General features: G+C 39.3%; 1 protein-coding gene across 1 annotated transcript in view; it reads right to left on the reverse strand.

Moving 5' to 3' along the window:
* LOC133550573 (solute carrier family 12 member 2-like) overlaps positions 1-20,502 on the reverse strand; it is a 55,272-nt gene that overhangs the window by 2,943 nt on the left and 31,827 nt on the right. The window contains exons 15-22 of the mRNA XM_061896530.1: positions 18,183-18,294; positions 17,965-18,105; positions 17,787-17,893; positions 17,631-17,710; positions 10,779-10,919; positions 10,598-10,711; positions 10,421-10,532; positions 7,587-7,673 (exon numbers count right to left, since the gene is read on the reverse strand). Coding sequence (XP_061752514.1) covers positions 7,587-7,673; positions 10,421-10,532; positions 10,598-10,711; positions 10,779-10,919; positions 17,631-17,710; positions 17,787-17,893; positions 17,965-18,105; positions 18,183-18,294 — 894 coding nt within the window. The remainder of the gene's footprint in view (positions 1-7,586; positions 7,674-10,420; positions 10,533-10,597; positions 10,712-10,778; positions 10,920-17,630; positions 17,711-17,786; positions 17,894-17,964; positions 18,106-18,182; positions 18,295-20,502) is intronic.

The raw sequence follows: 20,502 nt of genomic DNA on the forward strand, positions 1-20,502 counted from the left end.
ATATGCATAATTGGCCATGACGCATGTGCGTGCAATTATGGACAATTATCATAAGTTCAAAAATATAAATGAACTGCTTCATTGATTCATTTGCATAATTGGCTGTGACGTACAGTGGGGCAAAAAAGTATTTAGTCAGCCACCGATTGTGCAAGTTCTCCCACTTAAAATGATGACAGAGGTCTGTAATTTTCATCATAGGTACACTTCAACTGTGAGAGACAGAATGTGGGGAAAACATCCAGGAATTCACATTGTAGGAATTTTAAAGAATTTATTTGTACATTTTGGTGGAAAATTAGTATTCGGTCACTTCAAACAAGGAAGATCTCTGGCTCTCACAGACCTGTAACTTCTTCTTTAAAGGCCTACTTTGTGGGTTCTTCCGAGGATGTTGTAGTCGTACAGTCCTTTGAGACATTTGTGATTTAGGGCTATATAAATAAACTTTGATTGATGATTGATTGATTGATACTGAAACCCACTACTACCGACCACGCAGTCTATCAATCAATCAATCAATGTTTATTTATATAGCCCCAAATCACAAATGTCTCAAAGGACTGCACAAATCATTACGACTACAACATCCTCGGAAGAACCCACAAAAGGGCAAGGAAAACTCACACCCAGTGGGCAGGGAGAATTCACATTCAGTGGGACGCCAGCGACAATGCTGACTATGAGAAACCTTGGAGAGGACCTCAGATGTGGGCAACCCCCCCCCTCTAGGGGACCGAAAGCAATGGATGTCGAGCGGGTCTAACATGATACTGTGAAAGTTCAATCCATAGTGGCTCCAAGACAGCAGTGAGAGTCCCGTCCACAGGAAACCATCTCAAGCGGATCAGCAGCGTAGAGATGTCCCCAACCGATACAGGCGAGCGGTCCATCTAGTAGTTTATATATCAATGATGAAATATTAACATTCCAACACATGCCAATATGGCCGGTTTAGTTTACTAAATTACAATTTTAAATTTCCTGGGAGTTTCGTCTTCGAAACGTCGTGTAATGATGACGTGTACGCAAGACGTCACGGGTTTTTAGGAAGTATGAGCGCTGCACACACACACAGCTAAATGTCGTCTGCTTTAACGGCATAATTTTACAGTTTTTTGGAGATCTGTGTTGCTGAATCATTTGCAATGTGTTCAATTAATATTGGAGAAGTCACAGTAGAAAGATGGAGTTTGGGAAGCTTTAGCCTTTAGCCACACAAACACACGGTGATTCCTTGTTTAAAATTCCCGGGGGTGAAACTTTCCTATGGATCAGAGCGCGGTCAAGCCAACACGGATCCCTACCAAATGTCAACCAGCAGGTTTCGGTGAGAAAATAGTGGTTAAAAAGTCAGTTTCATTGATTAATTTGCATAATTGGCCATTATGCATGTTCGTACAATTTTAGAGAATAATTAGAAAATAAAAATGTTATCGTTTAATTAGCTAAATTTGCCACGACGCATGTGCATGCATTTATGGACAACAATCATAAATATGTTCAAAAATACAAATATATTCATTCCTTTAGTTTAGTTTGCATAAGAATAATTAGAATAAATATACATTTTTAATCGTCTACTTAAGAAAATTGTCTATGACGCATGAGCATGCAGTTATGGACAATAGTTGTAAATAAGTCCAAAAATACAAATAAAATCAACCCTTTGTCTAATTTGCATAATTGGCCATTGTAGACAATAGTTATAAATATGTTAAAAAATACTAATATATGCATTCCTTAGTCCAATGTGCATAATTGGCCATGACGCATGTGGGTACAATTTTAGCGAATAATTAGAAAACTTTTCGAAAATATAATTTTTTTTTTTTTTCATCGTCGAACCATCAAAATTGGCCTTGATGCATTTGCGTGCAATTTCGGAAAGTAATTATAAATATGTTTAAAAATACAATTATATAAATTTTATGTCTAATTTGCATAATTGGCCATTTATAGACTAATTATAAATATGTCCAAAAATACAAATACATTCATTCCTTTAGTCTAATTTGCATAATTGGCCATGACGCATGTGCGTGCAATTATTGACAATTTTTATAAATATGTTCAAAAATATAAATTAACTGTTTCATTGAAGCATTTGCATTATTGGCCATGACGCATGTTCGTACAATTTTAGAGAATAATTAGAAAATAAAAATGTTATCGTTTAATTAGCTAAATTTGCCACGACGCATGTGCATGCATTTATGGACAACAATCATAAATATGTTCAAAAATACAAATATATTCATTCCTTTAGTTTAGTTTGCATAAGAATAATTAGAATAAATATACATTTTTAATCGTCTACTTAAGAAAATTGTCTATGACGCATGAGCATGCAGTTATGGACAATAGTTGTAAATAAGTCCAAAAATACAAATAAAATCAACCCTTTGTCTAATTTGCATAATTGGCCATTGTAGACAATAGTTATAAATATGTTAAAAAATACTAATATATGCATTCCTTAGTCCAATGTGCATAATTGGCCATGACGCATGTGGGTACAATTTTAGCGAATAATTAGAAAACTTTTCGAAAATATAATTTTTTCTTTTTTTTCATCGTCGAACCATCAAAATTGGCCTTGATGCATTTGCGTGCAATTTCGGAAAATAATTATAAATATGTTTAAAAATACAATTATATAAATTGTATGTCTAATTTGCATAATTGGCCATTTATAGACTAATTATAAATATGTCCAAAAATACAAATACATTCATTCTTTTAGTCTAATTTGCATAATTGGCCATGACGCATGTGCGTGCAATTATTGACAATTTTTATAAATATGTTCAAAAATATAAATTAACTGTTTCATTGAAGCATTTGCATTATTGGCCATGACGCATGTTCGGGCAATTTTAGAGAATAATTAGAAAATAAAAATGTTATCGTTTAATTAGCTAAATTGGCCACGACGCATGTGCATGCATTTATGGACAACAATTATAAATATGTTCAAAAGTACAAATATATTCATTCCTTTAGTTTAGTTCGCATAAGAATAATTAGAATAAAATTATATTTTTAATCGTCTACTTAGGAAAATTGTCCATGACGCATGTGCACTCAGTTATGGACAATAGTTATAAATATGTCCAAAAATAAAAATAAAATCAACCCTTTGTCTAATTTGCATAATTGACCATGACGCATGTGCGTGCAATTATAGACAATAGTTATAAATATGTTAAAAAAATACAAATATATGCATTCCTTAGTCTAATGTGCATAATTGGCCATGATGCATGTGGGTACAATTTTAGCGAATAATTAGAAAACTTTTCGAAAATATAATTTTTTTTTTTTTTCATCGTCGAACCATCAAAATTGGCCTTGATGCATTTGCGTGCAATTTCGGAAAATAATTATAAATATGTTTAAAAATACAATTATATATTTGCATAATTGGCCATTTATAGACTAATTATAAATATGTCCAAAAATACAAATACATTCATTCCTTTAGTCTAATTTGCATAAGAATAATTGGAAAAGCTTTTTGAAAATATAAATATATTTTTTTAATTGTCTAATTAGGAAAATTGTCCATGATGCATGTGCATGCAAGTATGGACAATAGTTATAAATATGTTAAAAAATACAAATGTATTCATTCTTTAGTCTAATTTGCATAATTGGCCATGACGCATGCGAGTGCTATTTTAGCAAATAATTACAAAACTTTTCTAAAATAGAATGTGTTTTTTCATCGCGAACTAGCAAAATTGGCTTTTACGCATTTGCGTGCAATTTTGGACAATAAATATGTTCAAAAATACAAATATGTAAATGTTATATCTAATATGCATAATTGGCCACGACGCATGTGGGTGCAATTTTAGCGAATAATTAAAAAAACGTTTCTAAAATGTAAAAAAATAAAATTCATCGTCGAAGTATCAAAATTGGCAAGACGTTTGCATGCAATTTTGGACAATAATTATAAATATGTTCAAAAATACAAATATGTAAACGTTATGTCTAATATGCATAATTGGCCATGACGCATGTGGGTGCAATTTTAGCGAATAATTAAAAAACTTTTCTAAAATAAAAATAAAATAATTTCATCGTCGAATTATCAAAATTGGCAAGACGTTTGCATGCAATTCTGGACAATAATTATAAATTTGGTCAAAATACAAATATGTAAACGTTATGTCTAATATGCATAATTGGCCATGACGCATGTGGGTGCAATTTTAGCGAATAATTAAAAAACGTTTCTAAAATAAATACAAATATTTTCATAGTCGAATTATCAAAATTGGCAAGACGTTTGCATGCAATTTTGGACAATAATTATAAATATGTTCAAAAATACAAATATGTAAACGTTAGGTCTAATATGCATAATTGGCCATGACGCATGTGGGTGCAATTTTAGCGAATAATCAAAAAACTTTTCTAAAATAAAAATTTCATCGTCGAATTATCAAAATTGGCAAGACGTTTGCGTGCAATTTTGGACAATAATTATAAATTTGGTCAAAAATACAAATATGTAAACGTTATGTCTAATATGCATAATTGGCCATGACGCATGTGGGTGCAATTTTAGCGAATAATTAAAAAACGTTTCTAAAATAAATACAAATATTTTCATAGTCGAATTATCAAAATTGGCAAGACGTTTGCATGCAATTTTGGACAATAATTATAAATATGTTCAAAAATACAAATATGTAAACGTTAGGTCTAATATGCATAATTGGCCATGACGCATGTGGGTGCAATTTTAGCGAATAATCAAAAAACTTTTCTAAAATAAAAATTTCATCGTCGAATTATCAAAATTGGCAAGACGTTTGCGTTCAATTTTGGACAATAATTATAAATTTGGTCAAAAATACAAATATATAAACGTTATGTCTAACATGCATAATTGGCCATGACGCATGTGGGTGCAATTTTAGCGAATAATGAAACTTTCTTAAGATAAAAAAAATAATAATTTCATCGTCGAATTATCAAAATTGGCAAGACGTTTGCATGCAATTTTGGACAATAATTATAAATATGTTCAAAAATACAAATATGTAAACGTTATGTCTAATATGCATAATTGGCCATGACGCATGTGGGTGCAATTTTAGCGAATAATTAAAAAACTTTTATATAATAGAAAAAAAAAAAATTCATAGTCGAATTATCAAAATTGGCAAGACGTTTGCATGCAATTCTGGACAATAATGATAAATTTGGTCAAAAATACAAATATGTAAACGTTATGTCTAATATGCATAATTGGCCATGACGCATGTGGGTGCAATTTTAGCGAATAATTAAAAAACTTTTATATAATAGAAAAAAAAAAAATTCATAGTCGAATTATCAAAATTGGCAAGACGTTTGCATGCAATTCTGGACAATAATGATAAATTTGGTCAAAAATACAAATATGTAAACGTTATGTCTAATATGCATAATTGGCCATGACGCATGTGGGTGCAATTTTAGCGAATAATTAAAACACTTTTCTAAAATCAAAAAAAATAAAATCCATTGTCGAATTATCAAAATTGGCAAGACGTTTGCATGCAATTTTGGACAATAATTATAAAATAGTTCAAAAATACAAATATTTTAACTCCTCTGTCTAATGTGCATAATTGGCCATGACGCATGTGCGTGCAAATATGAACCGTAATTATACATTTTTTCAGAAATAGAAATATATTTTTACTCCTTTAATTTGCGTGATTGGCCATGACGCATGTGTGTGCCATTTTAGAGAATAATTGGAAAAAGTTGTAAAATATAAATAGCATTTTTTCCATGGCCATGTGCGTGCTATTATAGACAATAGTTATAAATATGTCCAAAAATACAAATCTATTCATTCCTTTAGTCTAATTTGCATAAGAATAATTGGAAAAGCTTTTTGAAAATATAAATATATATTTTTAATTGTCTAATTAGCATAATTGGCCATGACGCATGTGCATGCAATTATGGACAATGATTATAAATAAGTTTAAAAAATATAAATTAACTTGTTTCATTGATTAATTTGCTGAATTATCCATAACACATGTCCGTGCGATTTTAGAGAATAATTAGAAAACCTTTTTTTTTATCATTTAATTAGCAAAATTAGCTGTGAAGCTTGTGCGTGTAATTATAGGCAATAATTTAAACACGTTTTGAAAATAGCAAGATTTTTTGTTTTTAATCATCTAATTAAGAAAATGGTCCGTGACGCATGTGCGTGCAATTATGGAGAATAATTATAAATATGTTCAAAAATACAAACAAAAATACAAATATATTCATTTTATGTCTAATTTGCATAATTGGCCATAACGCATTTTTAGACATCATTTGTTTTTGTTGGAAAAGTCCCTGGATTTGTTGCCAGTTGCCTTAAGGCAGGGGTGTCAAACTCAAATACAGAGTGGGCCAACATTTTAAACGGAACAAAGCTGCGGGCCAAGGTTGAACAAAATAACCTTTTAATAGGGACTCAAACAAGTTTTACATTAAATATTGAACAAGCAAGGCTTATATAATTTGACATGCAAAATCCAGTTTCAAATAATAATAATTAAAAAAATATCAATGGCATAACAAATAAAATGTTATGCCTTTTTTTTCTATTTGCAATCTTCTGAGGTAAATATCCATTTTTTTCCACAGGCTAATAATAAATTTGAAAATAAAATAATAATGAATGAACCAAACATTCAAGCCTTGAAGTAGCAGGAGAAAATGCATGAATAAAACCTTAATTATTGGTCAGTTTGCTGGAAGTTTCCCAGAAAAGTTAGTGCTGCAAGGGGTTCTGGGTATTTCTTCTGTTGTGTTACGGTGAGGATGTTCACCCGAAATGTGTTTGTTATTCTTGTTTGGTGTGGGTTCACAGTGTGGCGCCTATTGGTAACAGTGCTAAAGTTGTTTATACGGCCACCCTCAGTGTGACCTGTATGGCTGTTGACCAAGTATGCCTTGCATTCACTTGTGCGTGTGTGTAAAAGCCACAAATATTATGTGACACGCTGTTAGTAAGGAGAAAAAGCGGACGTGACGACAGGTTGTAGAGAACGCTAAAGGCAGTGCCTTAAAGGCACGCCCCCAATGTAGTTGTCCAGGTGGAAATCGGTAGAAATTCGGGAGAATGGTTGCCCCGGGAGATTTTCGGGAGGGGCACTGAACTTCGGAAGTCTACCGGGAAAATTAGAAGGGTTGGCAAGTATGAGTATTAGCGGTGAATGCGGTGTTAAAGCGGCACCGACACTGTATAACATCGGCGGGCCAGCTCTAATGCTAAATTGATATTACCTCAAGGGCCAAATTAAATTACACGGCGGGCCAGATTTGGCCCGCGGGCCAGAGTTTGACACCCATGCCTTAAGGGGTCTGAATACTCCCCAAATATAGCAGCAAAACTGTCAATCTGACAACACTAATCCCTGCTGCTAAGTCTTCTTGTGCTCTGGCCGACCAGTCGTGCTCGGAAGCAGTCGTACGAAAATGCAACGACGAGCCACGCTCACAGATAGTGCCGTCATAATGTGTTTAATGAGCGACACCTGATCTATTAGAGGCGGTGTATTTGTATTTACTTGTGCTTTTTGGGCTTGGTGTTGATGTCTCCCAGCACGTTGATGTCAGAGAAGTCGATACGGAATCTGCTGAGCAGCGTCGCCATCCTGCACACACGCACACACACACATTTGTGTATTTATTACCTTCTTGGGACCTGAGAAAAATGCTTCCCTCTTTAAAAGCACCCCTTCTAAATATATACAGATTTGTATTTACAACATTAACCTTCCTCTTGTGTTAGCTTTCTGTTAACATCTCTTATGTTAACGGGTCGGTTTTGACCCATGTTTTAAATCAGCTGTAAAATACACTAAAAACAATTATCTATCATCCAATTTGTTTCTCATCTCTTGGTTACCTTGTTAGGCTTCCTTATCCTTGAAAATATTGGTTTTAATATTTTTGGTTTGGGCCATTGGGCCTTATTTTGTCAGTATACCCCTCGATTTCAATTTTTAAAAATGGTAAAACGAACCTCAAGAGAATCATATAAATAAAAAAAGGTTGTTGTGTTACCTAACTATTACGGTTTAGCTCGGTTGGTAGAGTGGCCATGCCAGCAACTTGAGGGTTGCAGGTTCGATTCCCGCTTCCGTCATCCTAGTCACTGCCGTTGTGTCCTTGGGCAAGACACTTTACCCACCTGCTCCCAGTGCCACCCACACTGGTTTGAATGTAACTTAGGTAATGGGTTTCACTATGTAAAGCGCTTTGAGTCACTAGAGAAAAAGCGCTATATAAATATAATTCACTTCACTTCACTACTAAGGGGTATTAGAACACATCTCTTAAATAAATGTGTTTTGTTTATTTTTTCATTTTAAGAATTTTAACTATAGTAACATCTATGGTGTTACGGGTCAATTTCGACCCATATATATTTACTTCAAGAAAAAGGCTAAAAAGTATTTTTTTCAGCAACAGAAATCCAACATCAAACAAACAACCAATCAAGCAAATGAAACCAAGAGAAATAGATTACTAGTTCCAAAACTAATAAAAAAACAAAATCAGAGTGGGAAAAAGTGACACTTTTAGTGTCCGTCTTTTGTTTGTTTTTGTACAGGATAACAAGGTCAAATGAGAATCCACTAAAGCTCACATGATTGGGAGAGGAGCTGGCTTTCAGTGTGTTCAGTTTTGGCTCTTATCATTGCTTTATCATCTTATTTTCATAACCGGGTCGAAACCGACCCTAACAACACCAAGGGCATAATTTCTACCAGAGCATTTTATAATTTAGTGAAAAAAATTAAAATGTTTTATTTTGTTGACAAAGAGGTTCCTGACAAAGTCAAAAAGCTTTGATGCAAAAAAATAAATGTATTTGGTGTTTTTATGCATTTAAAAACTAGAACGGGTCGGTGCCGACCCTAACACAAGACGAAGGTTAATAATATGTACATTCTGTGCATGTATAAAAAAGTGAGCTTTTAGTTATTTTATTTGATTTTTTTGTAATTGGTTTTTAATCTTCATTATTTACAAACCCCAAAACCAGTGATGATAAAAACAGAATACAATGATTTGCAAAAACCTTTTCAACTTATATTCAATTGAATAGATTGCAGAGTCAAAATATTTAATGTTCACACTGGAAAATTAAATACAATTATTTTTTTGTAAATATGATCTCATTTGGAACTTGATGCCTGCAACGTGTTTAAAAAAAGCTGGCACAAGTGGCAAAAAAGATTGAAGAAGTTGAGGAATGCTCATCAAACCCTTATTTGGAACATCCCACAGGTGAACAGGCTCATTGGGAACAGGTGGGTGCCATGATTGGGTATAAAAGCAGCTTGCATGAAATGCTCAGTCATTCACAAACAAGGATGGGGCGTGGGTCACCACTTTGTCAACAAATGCCTGAGCAAATTGTCCAACAGTTTAAGAACAACATTTCTCAACGAGCTATTGCAAGAAATTTAAGGATTTCACCATTTACGGTCATCAAAAGGTTCATAGAATCTAGAGAAATCACTGCACGGAAGCGATGATATTACGGACCTGCGATCCCTCAGGTGGTACTGCATCAAAAACCGACATCAGTGTGTAAAGGATATCACCACATGGGCTGAAAAACACTTCAGAAAACCACTGTCAGTAACTACAGTTGGTTGCTACATCTGAATGTGCAAGTTAAAGCTCTACTATGCAAAGCCAAAGCCATTTATCAACAACACCCAGAATCGCCGCCGGCATTGGTGGGCCCGAGCTCATCTAAGATAGACTGATGCAAAGTGGAAAAGTGTTCTGTGGTCTGACGAGTCCACATTTCAAATTTTTTGGGGAGACTGTGGATGTCCTGTCCTCCGGACCATATATACAAATATATATTTTTGTTAATTTAAATATAAAAAAATACACTTCTATTTATTTAATGTTTTGTTTGTAATTTTTTTTTAATCTTCATTATTTACCTCATGTTATCACAGTATGTCTCTATACACAGTGCATATTTATTTTATTTGTATTTTTTTCTTAATTTTTGCCAAAGGGAGTGCATTTCAATTTCTTACACACACTTGTTATTTCATATGTTGGCCAGAGGGGGAGCACTTTTAAAACCGACACAAAGTCAATTTGAAGAATCCCTCCTTTTTGGCATCACCCTCATTTTGATAAATTTCACCACCAGGGGTGCAAATGAGACATTTTCTATTAGATGCAATGGTTTTCTGTATTGGGACCATGATTTCGGTCCTAACTTGTTTACCGGTCCTCATATGGACTTTACTTTTCCTTGTTGATGTCTCACACACACACACACACACACACACACACACGGGAAGCAGTAATCTACCAACTACTTCTCTATTGTGTGTTGCCTTCAGGCGTTGGCGTGACTCACATGCGTCGGTCGTGGTCGATGCGGTTGATCTTCCCGCCGATGAAGACCCGAATCCTGCAGTCGGCCCACTTGCTCCGGTTGGTCAGCAGGTAAGGAACCAGCAACGTCAAACCTGCTTAATTCACTCTTGTCAGGTGTGTTTCCCCCCCCCACTTGCTCGTTTTAAAACAAACAAACCTCCGTCGTCAAAGAGCCACCACACGTCGATGGTTCCTTTGCCTTGTTTCTTCTTGAACTGCTGACTGGACTCCAGCATGCGCTGCTCGCTTAGACTCAGCGCCGGTTTGCCGTCTGCGGCGGAGAAAAGTATTTACCGCTTTTGTCGCCAAAAGAGTAACGATACGACCGTTGGACCTACCTCGGATGATGAGCGGGCTGCTCTGGGCGCTGGTGGTCTTGGAAGGACAAGAGTCCGAGTCCGAGTCTTTGGCCAGATTTACTGACACTACGGGGTCCTTTTTGCTGACGGGAGGCTTCTCTTGTGACCACAGCAGCTCGTCTGCAAGGACACAAAATGGACGACAAAGTGGACTCCTCAGGTCCTAGCATTTGGAACTGGACTTTGGCAAGTCGGGGTGTCACTTCTCATACGGATGTTAAAGCGCAGATACAGGTGTTGACCCGATGTGATATCAACAGGAAGTGTACAGACGGTACTTTTATTATTTCCCGGTGAAACAAGTCAAACAGAGACACAAACCTATTTATTATTAACCGTCTTTAAGTTCAATCAACCGATCAATCAATCAATGTTTATTTATATAGCCCTAAATCACAAGTGTCTCAAAGGGCTGCCCAAACCACGACGACATCCTCTGTACAGAGCCCACATAAGGGCAAGGAAAACTCACACCCAGTGGGACGTCGGCGACAGTGACAATGATGACTATGAGAAACCTTGGAGATGACCGCATATGTGGGCAATTCGGAGATCCACCACCCCCCATTTAAAGAGGAAACGGAGGAGTCAAAGCCCTCCATTTAAAGAGGCAACAGAGGAACCACAGCCCCCAATTTTAAGATGAAACTGAGGAGCCACAGCCCCTTGCCCCATTTAGAGCGTTAAAGGAACCACAACCCCCACACTTGCCTCATTTAAAGAGGAAACGGAGAAGCCAAAGCCCCCCATTTAAAGAGGAAACAGAGGGGCCACAGCCCCTTTCCCCATTTAGAGCGTTAAAAGAGCCACAACCCTCACACCTTCCCCATTTTAAGAGGAAACGGAGGAGTCAGAAGCCCTCCATTTAAAGAGGCAACGGAGGAACCACAGTCCCCCTTTTAAAGATGAAACTGAGGGGCCACAGCCCCCCATTTAAAGAGGAAACAGAGGAGTCACATCCCCCCCTTGTGAGAAGAAACGGAGACACAGACCCCCAATTTAAAGTGGAAACGGAGGAGCCAAAGCCACCCATTTAAAGAGGAAATGGAGGAGCCACATCCCCTTGCCCCATTTAGAGCGTTAAAGGAGCCACAACCCCCACACTTTCCCCATTTAAAGAGGAAATGGGGGAGTCAGAGCCCTCCATTTATAGAGGAAACAGAGTCACAGCCCCCCCCCCACTTTAAGAAGAAACGGAGGAGACACAGACCCCCAATTTAAAGTGGAAACGGAGGAGCCACAGCCCCACCCCCATTTAGAGAGGATACGGAGCTATAGCCCATGTATTTAAAGAGGAATACGAGCGTTAAAGAAGCCACAACCCCCTCACTTGCCCCATTTAGAGAGGAAATGGGGGAGTCACAGCTATTATCGGTCCTGCTAGACACCGAACTCTATTTAATAATACAACTCTAACATTTGACAACCAAACAATTAAACAAGGCGACACGGTAAAGAATCTGGGTATTATCTTCGACCCAACTCTCTCCTTTGAGGCACACATTAAAAGCGTTACTAAAACGGCCTTCTTTCATCTCCGTAATATCGCTAAAATTCGCTCCATTCTGTCCACTAAAGACGCTTAGATCATTATCCATGCGTTTGTTACGTCTCGCCTCGATTACTGTAACGTATTATTTTTGGGTCTCCCCATGTCTAGCATTAAAAGATTACAGTTGGTACAAAATGCGGCTGCTAGACTTTTGACAAGAACAAGAAAGTTTGATCACATTACGCCTGTACTGGCTCACCTGTACTGGCTTCCTGTGCACTTAAGATGTGACTTTAAGGTTTTACTACTTACGTATAAAATACTACACGGTCTAGCTCCATCCTATCTTGCCGATTGTATTGTACCATATGTCCCGGCAAGAAATCTGCGTTCAAAGGACTCCGGCTTATTAGTGATTCCCAAAGCCCAAAAAAAGTCTGCGGGCTATAGAGCGTTTTCCGTTCGGGCTCCAGTACTCTGGAATGCCCTCCCGGTAACAGTTCGAGATGCCACCTCAGTAGAAGCATTTAAGTCTCACCTTAAAACTCATTTGTATACTCTAGCCTTTAAATAGACTCCCTTTTTAGACCAGTTGATCTGCCGTTTCTTTTCTTTTTCTTCTATGTCCCACTCTCCCGTGTGGAGGGGGTCCGGTCCGATCCGGTGGCCATGTACTGCTCGCCTGTGTATCGGCTGGGGACATCTCTGCGCTGCTGGTCCGCCTACGCTTGGGATGGTTTCCTGCTGGCTCCGCTGTGAACGGGACTCTCGCTGCTGTGTCTTGGATCCTCTTTGGACTGGACTCTCGCGACTGTGTTGGATCCATTGTGGATTGAACTTTCACAGTATCATGTTAGATCCGCTCGACATCCATTGCTTTCCTCCTCTCTAAGGTTCTCATAGTCATTATTGTCACTGACGTCCCACTGGGTCATTATTGTCACCGATGTCCCACTGGGTGTGAGTTTTCCTTGCCCTTATGTGGGCCTACCGAGGATGTCGTGGTGGTTTGTGCAGCCCTTTGAGACACTAGTGATTTAGGGCTATATAAGTAAACATTGATTGATTGATTGATTGATTGAAAGGGGCAATGGAGGAACTACAGCCCCCCATTTTAAAGATGAAACTGAGGGGCCACAGCCCCCTGCCCTATTTAGAGAGGAAACTGCAGAGCCACTACTCCCGCCCCATTTACAGAGGAAACTGAGGAGCCAAAGTCCCATTTAGAGAGGAAACGGAGGAGTTTGCCCAATTTAAAAAGGAAACAGAGGAGTCACAGCTCCTCATTTAAAGAGGTAATAGAGTAGTCACAGCACCCCCATTTAGAGAGGAAACGGAGGAGCCAGAGCCCCCCATTTACAGGTGAAACGAAGGAGCCACGACCCCCTGCCCCATTTAAAGAGGAAACTGAGGAGCCACAGCCTCCCTATAAAGAGGTATAGGAGGAGCCACAGCCCCTACTTAGCTGCCAGCCTCGCATGTTTACCTTTTGTAAATGAGCTTATGAAAATAGAAGAAATGATTTGCCTATTGCTACAATCGGGCGGAAGGCAGGGTACACCCTGGACAAGTCGCCACCTCATCGCAGGGCCAACACAGATAGACAGACAATTGTAGCTGAGATAGGCGCCAGGGCCCCCCGCGACCCCAAAAGGGAATAAGCGGTAGAAAGTGGATGGATGGATGGATTTGCCTATTGGAGGACATTTAGATGTTAACTTTGCCACTTAGCACAAGTAAACTGCTCGTATCGCACATGATATCACACATTCTACATGCACTCACGTACAGTATCGTCACCACTTTTTTTTTTTTTTTTTTGATAATCAGACCAATATAAAAATTGGATCGGGACACACTTGATACAAGTTCCAACATGGATCCCTCCTGCTACATCATCTTATACTCTGGCAGACGAGTATGGCGTCACATTAATGCCAAAAATCCAAGCGCATAAAAACTGTTATCGCGTGCTGATTCTCCACTTTGCGCGCGCGATTCGCCTATATGTGCGCGCTCCGTCTCGGTCGCGCTCTCATGTTTGTTTTCCACTTTGGGGGCGGGAATGGTTAGACATCCCGTTCTTTCTGATTGGCTCTGACCGCTGTCAGTCAATGGCAACGTGGCGGCCATCCTACCTCAGGCAGCTGGCCACGCCCAGTACATAGTTGTCAAGGAACATGTACTATTTAAATAACCATAACTTGCTCAATTTTCAACTCATTTCCAAACGGTTTGATTTGTTATAAATGTCATGTGGGGCGGTATAGCTCGGTTGGTAGAGTGGCCGTGCCAGCAACTTGAGGGTTGCAGGTTCGATTCCCGCTTCTGCCAGCCTAGTCACTGCCGTTGTGTCCTTGGGCAAGACACTTTACCCACTTACTCCCGGTGCCACCCACACTGGTTTAAATGTAACTTAAATATTGGGTTTCACTATGTAAAGCGCTTTGAGTCACTAGAGAAAAGCGCTATATAAATATAATTCACTTCACTTCATGTTTTCATGGGGCTATCATGGCTGAACAAGTAAGTCTTACACTATTATCTCTCAGATTTAATTTGTCTAATGTATGGAGCTTTTTTTGTTGTTTTTTTAAATACATATTTTTAACTCTGCCATCTGTACTGATCTGGGCTGATATCTAATTTTCCATAATTGGAGTTGTTTGCAGAAGCGTAAATACTTTTTATGTAATATTAAAACCATATTCATTATTGTAGTGATAACCTGTCATTCATTATTCTACTAAAATAGTAATTGCAATCATAACATCAATAATTAGGCCCATATGCTAATCATGTGGTCCTGATATGAAGTAAGCATAGATAAGTGGGTTCAGGTAGACTCTGGTGTAAACTTAAAGTAGATAGAGGAAAGAAAATTAATAGTCCCCCATTGTGGCATACATTCAATATTTACATATACAAATATTAGATAAATGAACATATTTTTTAAAACAGACGAGTGAGGAAAGAAAACATATTTGAAAATATCCATCCATCCATCCATTTTCTACCGCTTATTCCCTTTCGGGGTCACGGGGGGCGCCGGCGCCTATCTCAGCTACAATCGGGCGGAAGGCGGGGTACACCCTGGACAAGTCGCCACCTCATCGCAGGGCCAACACAGATAGACAACATTCACACTCACATTCACACACTAGGGACCATTTAGTGTTGCCAATCAACCTATCCCCAGGTGCATGTCTTTGGAAGTGGGAGGAAGCCGGAGTACCCGGAGGGAACCCACGCATTCACGGGGAGAACATGCAAACTCCACACAGAAAGATCCCGAGCCTGGATTTGAACCCAGGACTGTAGGACCTTCGTATTGTGAGGCAGACGCACTAACCCCTCTGCCACCGTGAAGCCCAATATTTGAAAATATAATTTCCATCATTGACTGGCATCTGTGGACTGGTTGTATGAAAATAGAGATATCTTAAAACTTCATTAACTATGTGATGTTCTCTCAAAAGATGAGACATGACCTTCTTCAAAGACTTTTAGATCAAATTCAATTGGCATTTTCCACAACTCCACTAAATTTGGACTTTTTAGAATTTGTTTGTCGACAGGAGCTGTATCATCTTGATACTTATTGACGATGACCCGCCCTGCTATACTTCTGATTGGCCCTGAGCGATTTTCGCCTGACCAATCAGAAAGGAAGGGCCGAAGTGGAGAATCAGCGCGCGATAACAGTTTTTACGCGCTTGGATTTTTGGCACTAATGAGACGCCATAGACTAGGTGCACAACTCTGTGTTCAAGGGAGATAACATAAGCCGATACGATCCAATATTGATTTCCGATATCAGCATCGGACAACGCAACTAAAGGGATACATTTGGCTTTTTCTTGAGTATTTTGTAGGGGTGTGGGAAAAAATTTAATACGTTGTGCGATTCAGAATCGATTCTCCTTTAAAAATTTTTTTTTTTTTTTTTTTAATCAATCCAACAAACCACTACACAGCAATACCATAACAATGCAATCCAATTCCAAAACCGAACTTGACCCAGCAACACTCAGAACTGCAATAAACAGCAATTGAGAGGAGACACAAACACGACACAGAACAAACCAAAAGTAGTGAAACAAAAATGAATATTATCAACAGCAGTATCAATATTAGTTATAATTTCAGCATAGCAGTGATTAAAAATCCCACATTGACATTATCATTAGACATTTATAAAAATTAAAAAAGTGTCACAGTGGCTTACTCATAAGCTTGACAACACACTGTGTCCAATATTTTCACAAAGATAAAATAAGTCATATTTTTGGTTCGTTTAATAGTTCAAACAAATTTACATTATTGCAATCAGTTGATAAAATTTTGTCCTTTACAATTATAAAAGCCTGCGATGAGGTGGCGACTTGTCCAGGGTGTACCCCGCCTTCTGCCCGATTGTAGCTGCGATAGGCGCCAGCGCCCTCCGCGACCCCAAAAGGGAATAAGCGGTAGAAAATGGATGGATGGAATTATAAAAGCTTTTTTTTTTTAAAATCTACTCTGCTAGCATGTCAGCAGACTGGGATAGATCCTGCTGAAATCCTATGTAGAAGCATTTAAGTCTCACCTTAAAACTCATTTGTATACTCTGGCCTTTAAATAGACTCCCTTTTTCGACCAGTTGATCTGCCGTTTCTTTTCTTTTTCTCCTATGTCCCACTCTCCCTTGTGGAGGGGCGTCCGGTCCGATCCGGTGGCCATGTACTGCTTGCCTGTGTATCGGCTGGGGACATCTCTGCGCTGCTGATCCGCCTCCGCTTGGGATGGTTTCCTGCTGGCTCCGCTGTGAACGGGACTCTCGCTGCTGTGTTGGATCCGCTTTGGACTGCACTCTCGCGACTGTGTTGGATCCATTATGGATTGAACTTTCACAGTATCATGTTAGACCCGCTCGACATCCATTGCTTTCCTCCTCTCCAAGGTTCTCATAGTCATCATTGTCACCGACGTCCCACTGGGTGTGAGTTTTCCTTGCCCTTATGTGGGCCTACCGAGGATGTCGTAGTGGTTTGTGCAGCCCTTTGAGACACTAGTGATTTAGGGCTACATAAGTAAACATTGATTGATTGATTGATATGTATTGAATGAATACAGAATCGTTTTGAATCAGAAAAATATCGTTTATGAATCGAGAATCGAATCAAAAAAATCGATATATTATCGAATCGTGACCCCAAGAATTGATATTGAATCAAATCGTGGGACACCCAAAGATTCACAGCCCTAGTATTTTGCATTCAAAACAAGGGGGTTAACTGACTACAACGAGATTATCAGAAGGTGTTTTAGCGTCCCAACGAAAACCGCATCCCTCTGACCTTGGTCTTGGATGTGGGAGACGTCCAGACCGTCCCGAAGGCGCAGGATCACCATTCCAAACTGCAGGTCGAAGGCGTCGCTGAGGAAACAACAGCAACAATTCAGGTTCTCAGCCTGCCAGGCGGCGACCAGGGGGAAGGAGCAACGGGTCCTACTGGAGGGTGTTGATGTACATCTCCACGTCGTTCATGTCTCCCTCCATCCAGTTGGTCTTGAAGCCCAGAACCAGCGTGTTGGGCCTCAGGCGGCCCAGACCCACAGACTGAGAAGGACACACACACACACACGCGCGTTGGCACAATATGACGCACACAAAAAACTCACTAGCGCCACCTGCAGGAGGAACTGCACGCCGTGTCTCAGAGAGTCCGAGAAGACGGGAGCGTAGAACGCCTTGATGCGCTTTTTGTTGAGCCAGCGTTGGCAGCGGGCGTGTTCCTGGGACGCCTCCCTCACGTTGGGGCGGCGACGCACCTGCACGCACACGAACGGGTCAGGGGTGACAGGTGACCCCCCCCCCCCCCTGGACACAGCCGGCGAGTCGTACGTACGATCCGGACGTGTCCGCAGACCATCAGGCCCACGTTTTTGGTGAAGGAGTGGACCAGCTGGAGAAGAGCGGGTCGAGAGTTTGGGTACCCGGTCAGAACCAAACACTGAGGCCTGCAAACACGAAATAGGTTCCCAGAGACATTAAGACCAGGAGACTAATGATGATCACTACCAGAGGATCAAATAGTTATGTCTCCAATGATCGATAATGTGGCTGCAAACACCCTGAGATCCACTAGTAATGTCTGGATGAAACTGAAGAACTGGAAGACACACTATGATTGACTAGTTATGTCTGCATGGAGCTATAATGAGCTAAGTAAAATTCTAAGATCCATTATTGATGTCTGTATGAAACGGAAGAACTGGTTTACACACCAAGATCGACTCGTTATATCTGCAGGGACCTATAATGTGACAGGAACCACTCCGAGATCCACTATTGATGTCTGTATGAAACCAAAGAACTAGAAGACACTAAGATCGACTCGTTATGTCTGCAGGGATCTATAATGTGACAGGAACCACTCCGAGATCCACTATTGATGTCTGTATGAAACCGAAGAACTAGAAGACACTAAGATCGACTCGTTATGTCTGCAGGGATCCATAATGTGACAGAAACCACTCTGAGATCCACTATTGATGTCTGTATGAAACTGAAGAACTAGAAGACACTAAGATCAACTCATTATGTCTGCAGGGATCTATAATGTGACAGGAACCACTCTGAGATCCACTATTCATGTCTTTATGAAACTGAAGAAAACTAGAAGACACACTGAGATCGACTCATTATGTCTGCATGGATCTATAATGTGACAGGAACCACTCTAAGATCCACTATTGATGTCTGTATAAAACCGAAGAACTAGAAGACACCAAAATCGGCTCGTTATGTCTGCAGGGATCTATAATGTGACAGAAACCACTCTGAGATCCACTATTCATGTCTGTATGAAACTGAAGAAAACTAGAAGACACACTGAGACGGACTCATTATGTCCTGCATAGATCTATAATGTAACGGAAACACTCCGAGATCCACTATTCATGTCTGTATGAAACTGAAGAACTGGTTTACACACTAAGATCCACTCGTTGTGTCTGCAGGGATCTATAACGTGACAGGAACCACTCTAAGATCCACTATTGATGTCTGTATAAAACCGAAGAGCTAGAAGACACTAAGATCGACTCGTTATGTCTGCAGGGATCTATAATGTGAGAGGAACCACTCTGAGATCCACTATTCATGTCTGTATGAAACTGAAGAAAACTAGAAGACACACTGAGATCGACTCATTATGTCTGCATGGATCTATAATGTGACGGGAAACACTCCGAGATCCACTATTCATGTCTGTATAAAACCGAAGAACTAGAAGACACTAAGATCGACTCGTTATGTCTTCAGGGACCCATAATGCGACATAAAACACTCTGGGATCCACTTTGGATGTCTGTCTGAAACTGAAGAGCAAGGTGACACTCTAAGATCAACTTGTCATGTCTGAAAGGATCTAAAATGTGACAGGAAACACTCTGAGATCCACTATTGATGTTTGTATGAAATTGAAGAGCAAGGTGACACTCTAAGATCGACTAGTTATCTCTGCAGGGATTTATATTGAGCTAGGAAAAATTGTGAGATTTACTAGTGATGTCTGTCTGAAACTGAAGAACTGGAAGACACTATATTCAACTCGTTATGTCTTCAGGGATCTATAATATGACAGAAAACACTCTGAGATCCACTTTTGATGTCTATTTGAAACTGAAGCGCTAGGAGACACACTAAGACCGACTAGTTATGTCTGCAGGAATCTATAATGTGACAGGAACAACTCCGAGATCCACTTCTGATGTCTGGATGAAACTGAAGAACTAGAAGACACACTATGATCGACTAGTTATGTCTGCAAGGATCTATATTGAGCCAAGATACACTCTGAGATCCACTATTGGTGTCTGTATGAAACTTAAGAACTGGTTTACACACTAAGCTCGATTAGTTATGTCTGCAAGGATCTACATTGAGCCAAAACACACTCTGAGATCCACTATGGATGTCTGTATGAAACTGAAGAAAGAATTGACAGACAAAGACAGACTAGTTATATCTGCAGGGATCTATAATGTGACAAGAACCACTCCGAGATCCTCTTTTGATGTCTGGATGAAACTTTGAAGAGCGTGGAGACACTCCAAAATCAACTTGTTATGTCTGAAAGGATGTAAAATGTGACAGGAAACACTCTGAGATCCACTATTGATGTCTGTATGAAACCGAAGAACTAAAAGACACTGAGATCGACT

This window comes from Nerophis ophidion, linkage group LG01 (assembly GCF_033978795.1).
Source record: "Nerophis ophidion isolate RoL-2023_Sa linkage group LG01, RoL_Noph_v1.0, whole genome shotgun sequence".
Lineage (NCBI taxonomy): Eukaryota > Metazoa > Chordata > Actinopteri > Syngnathiformes > Syngnathidae > Nerophis > Nerophis ophidion.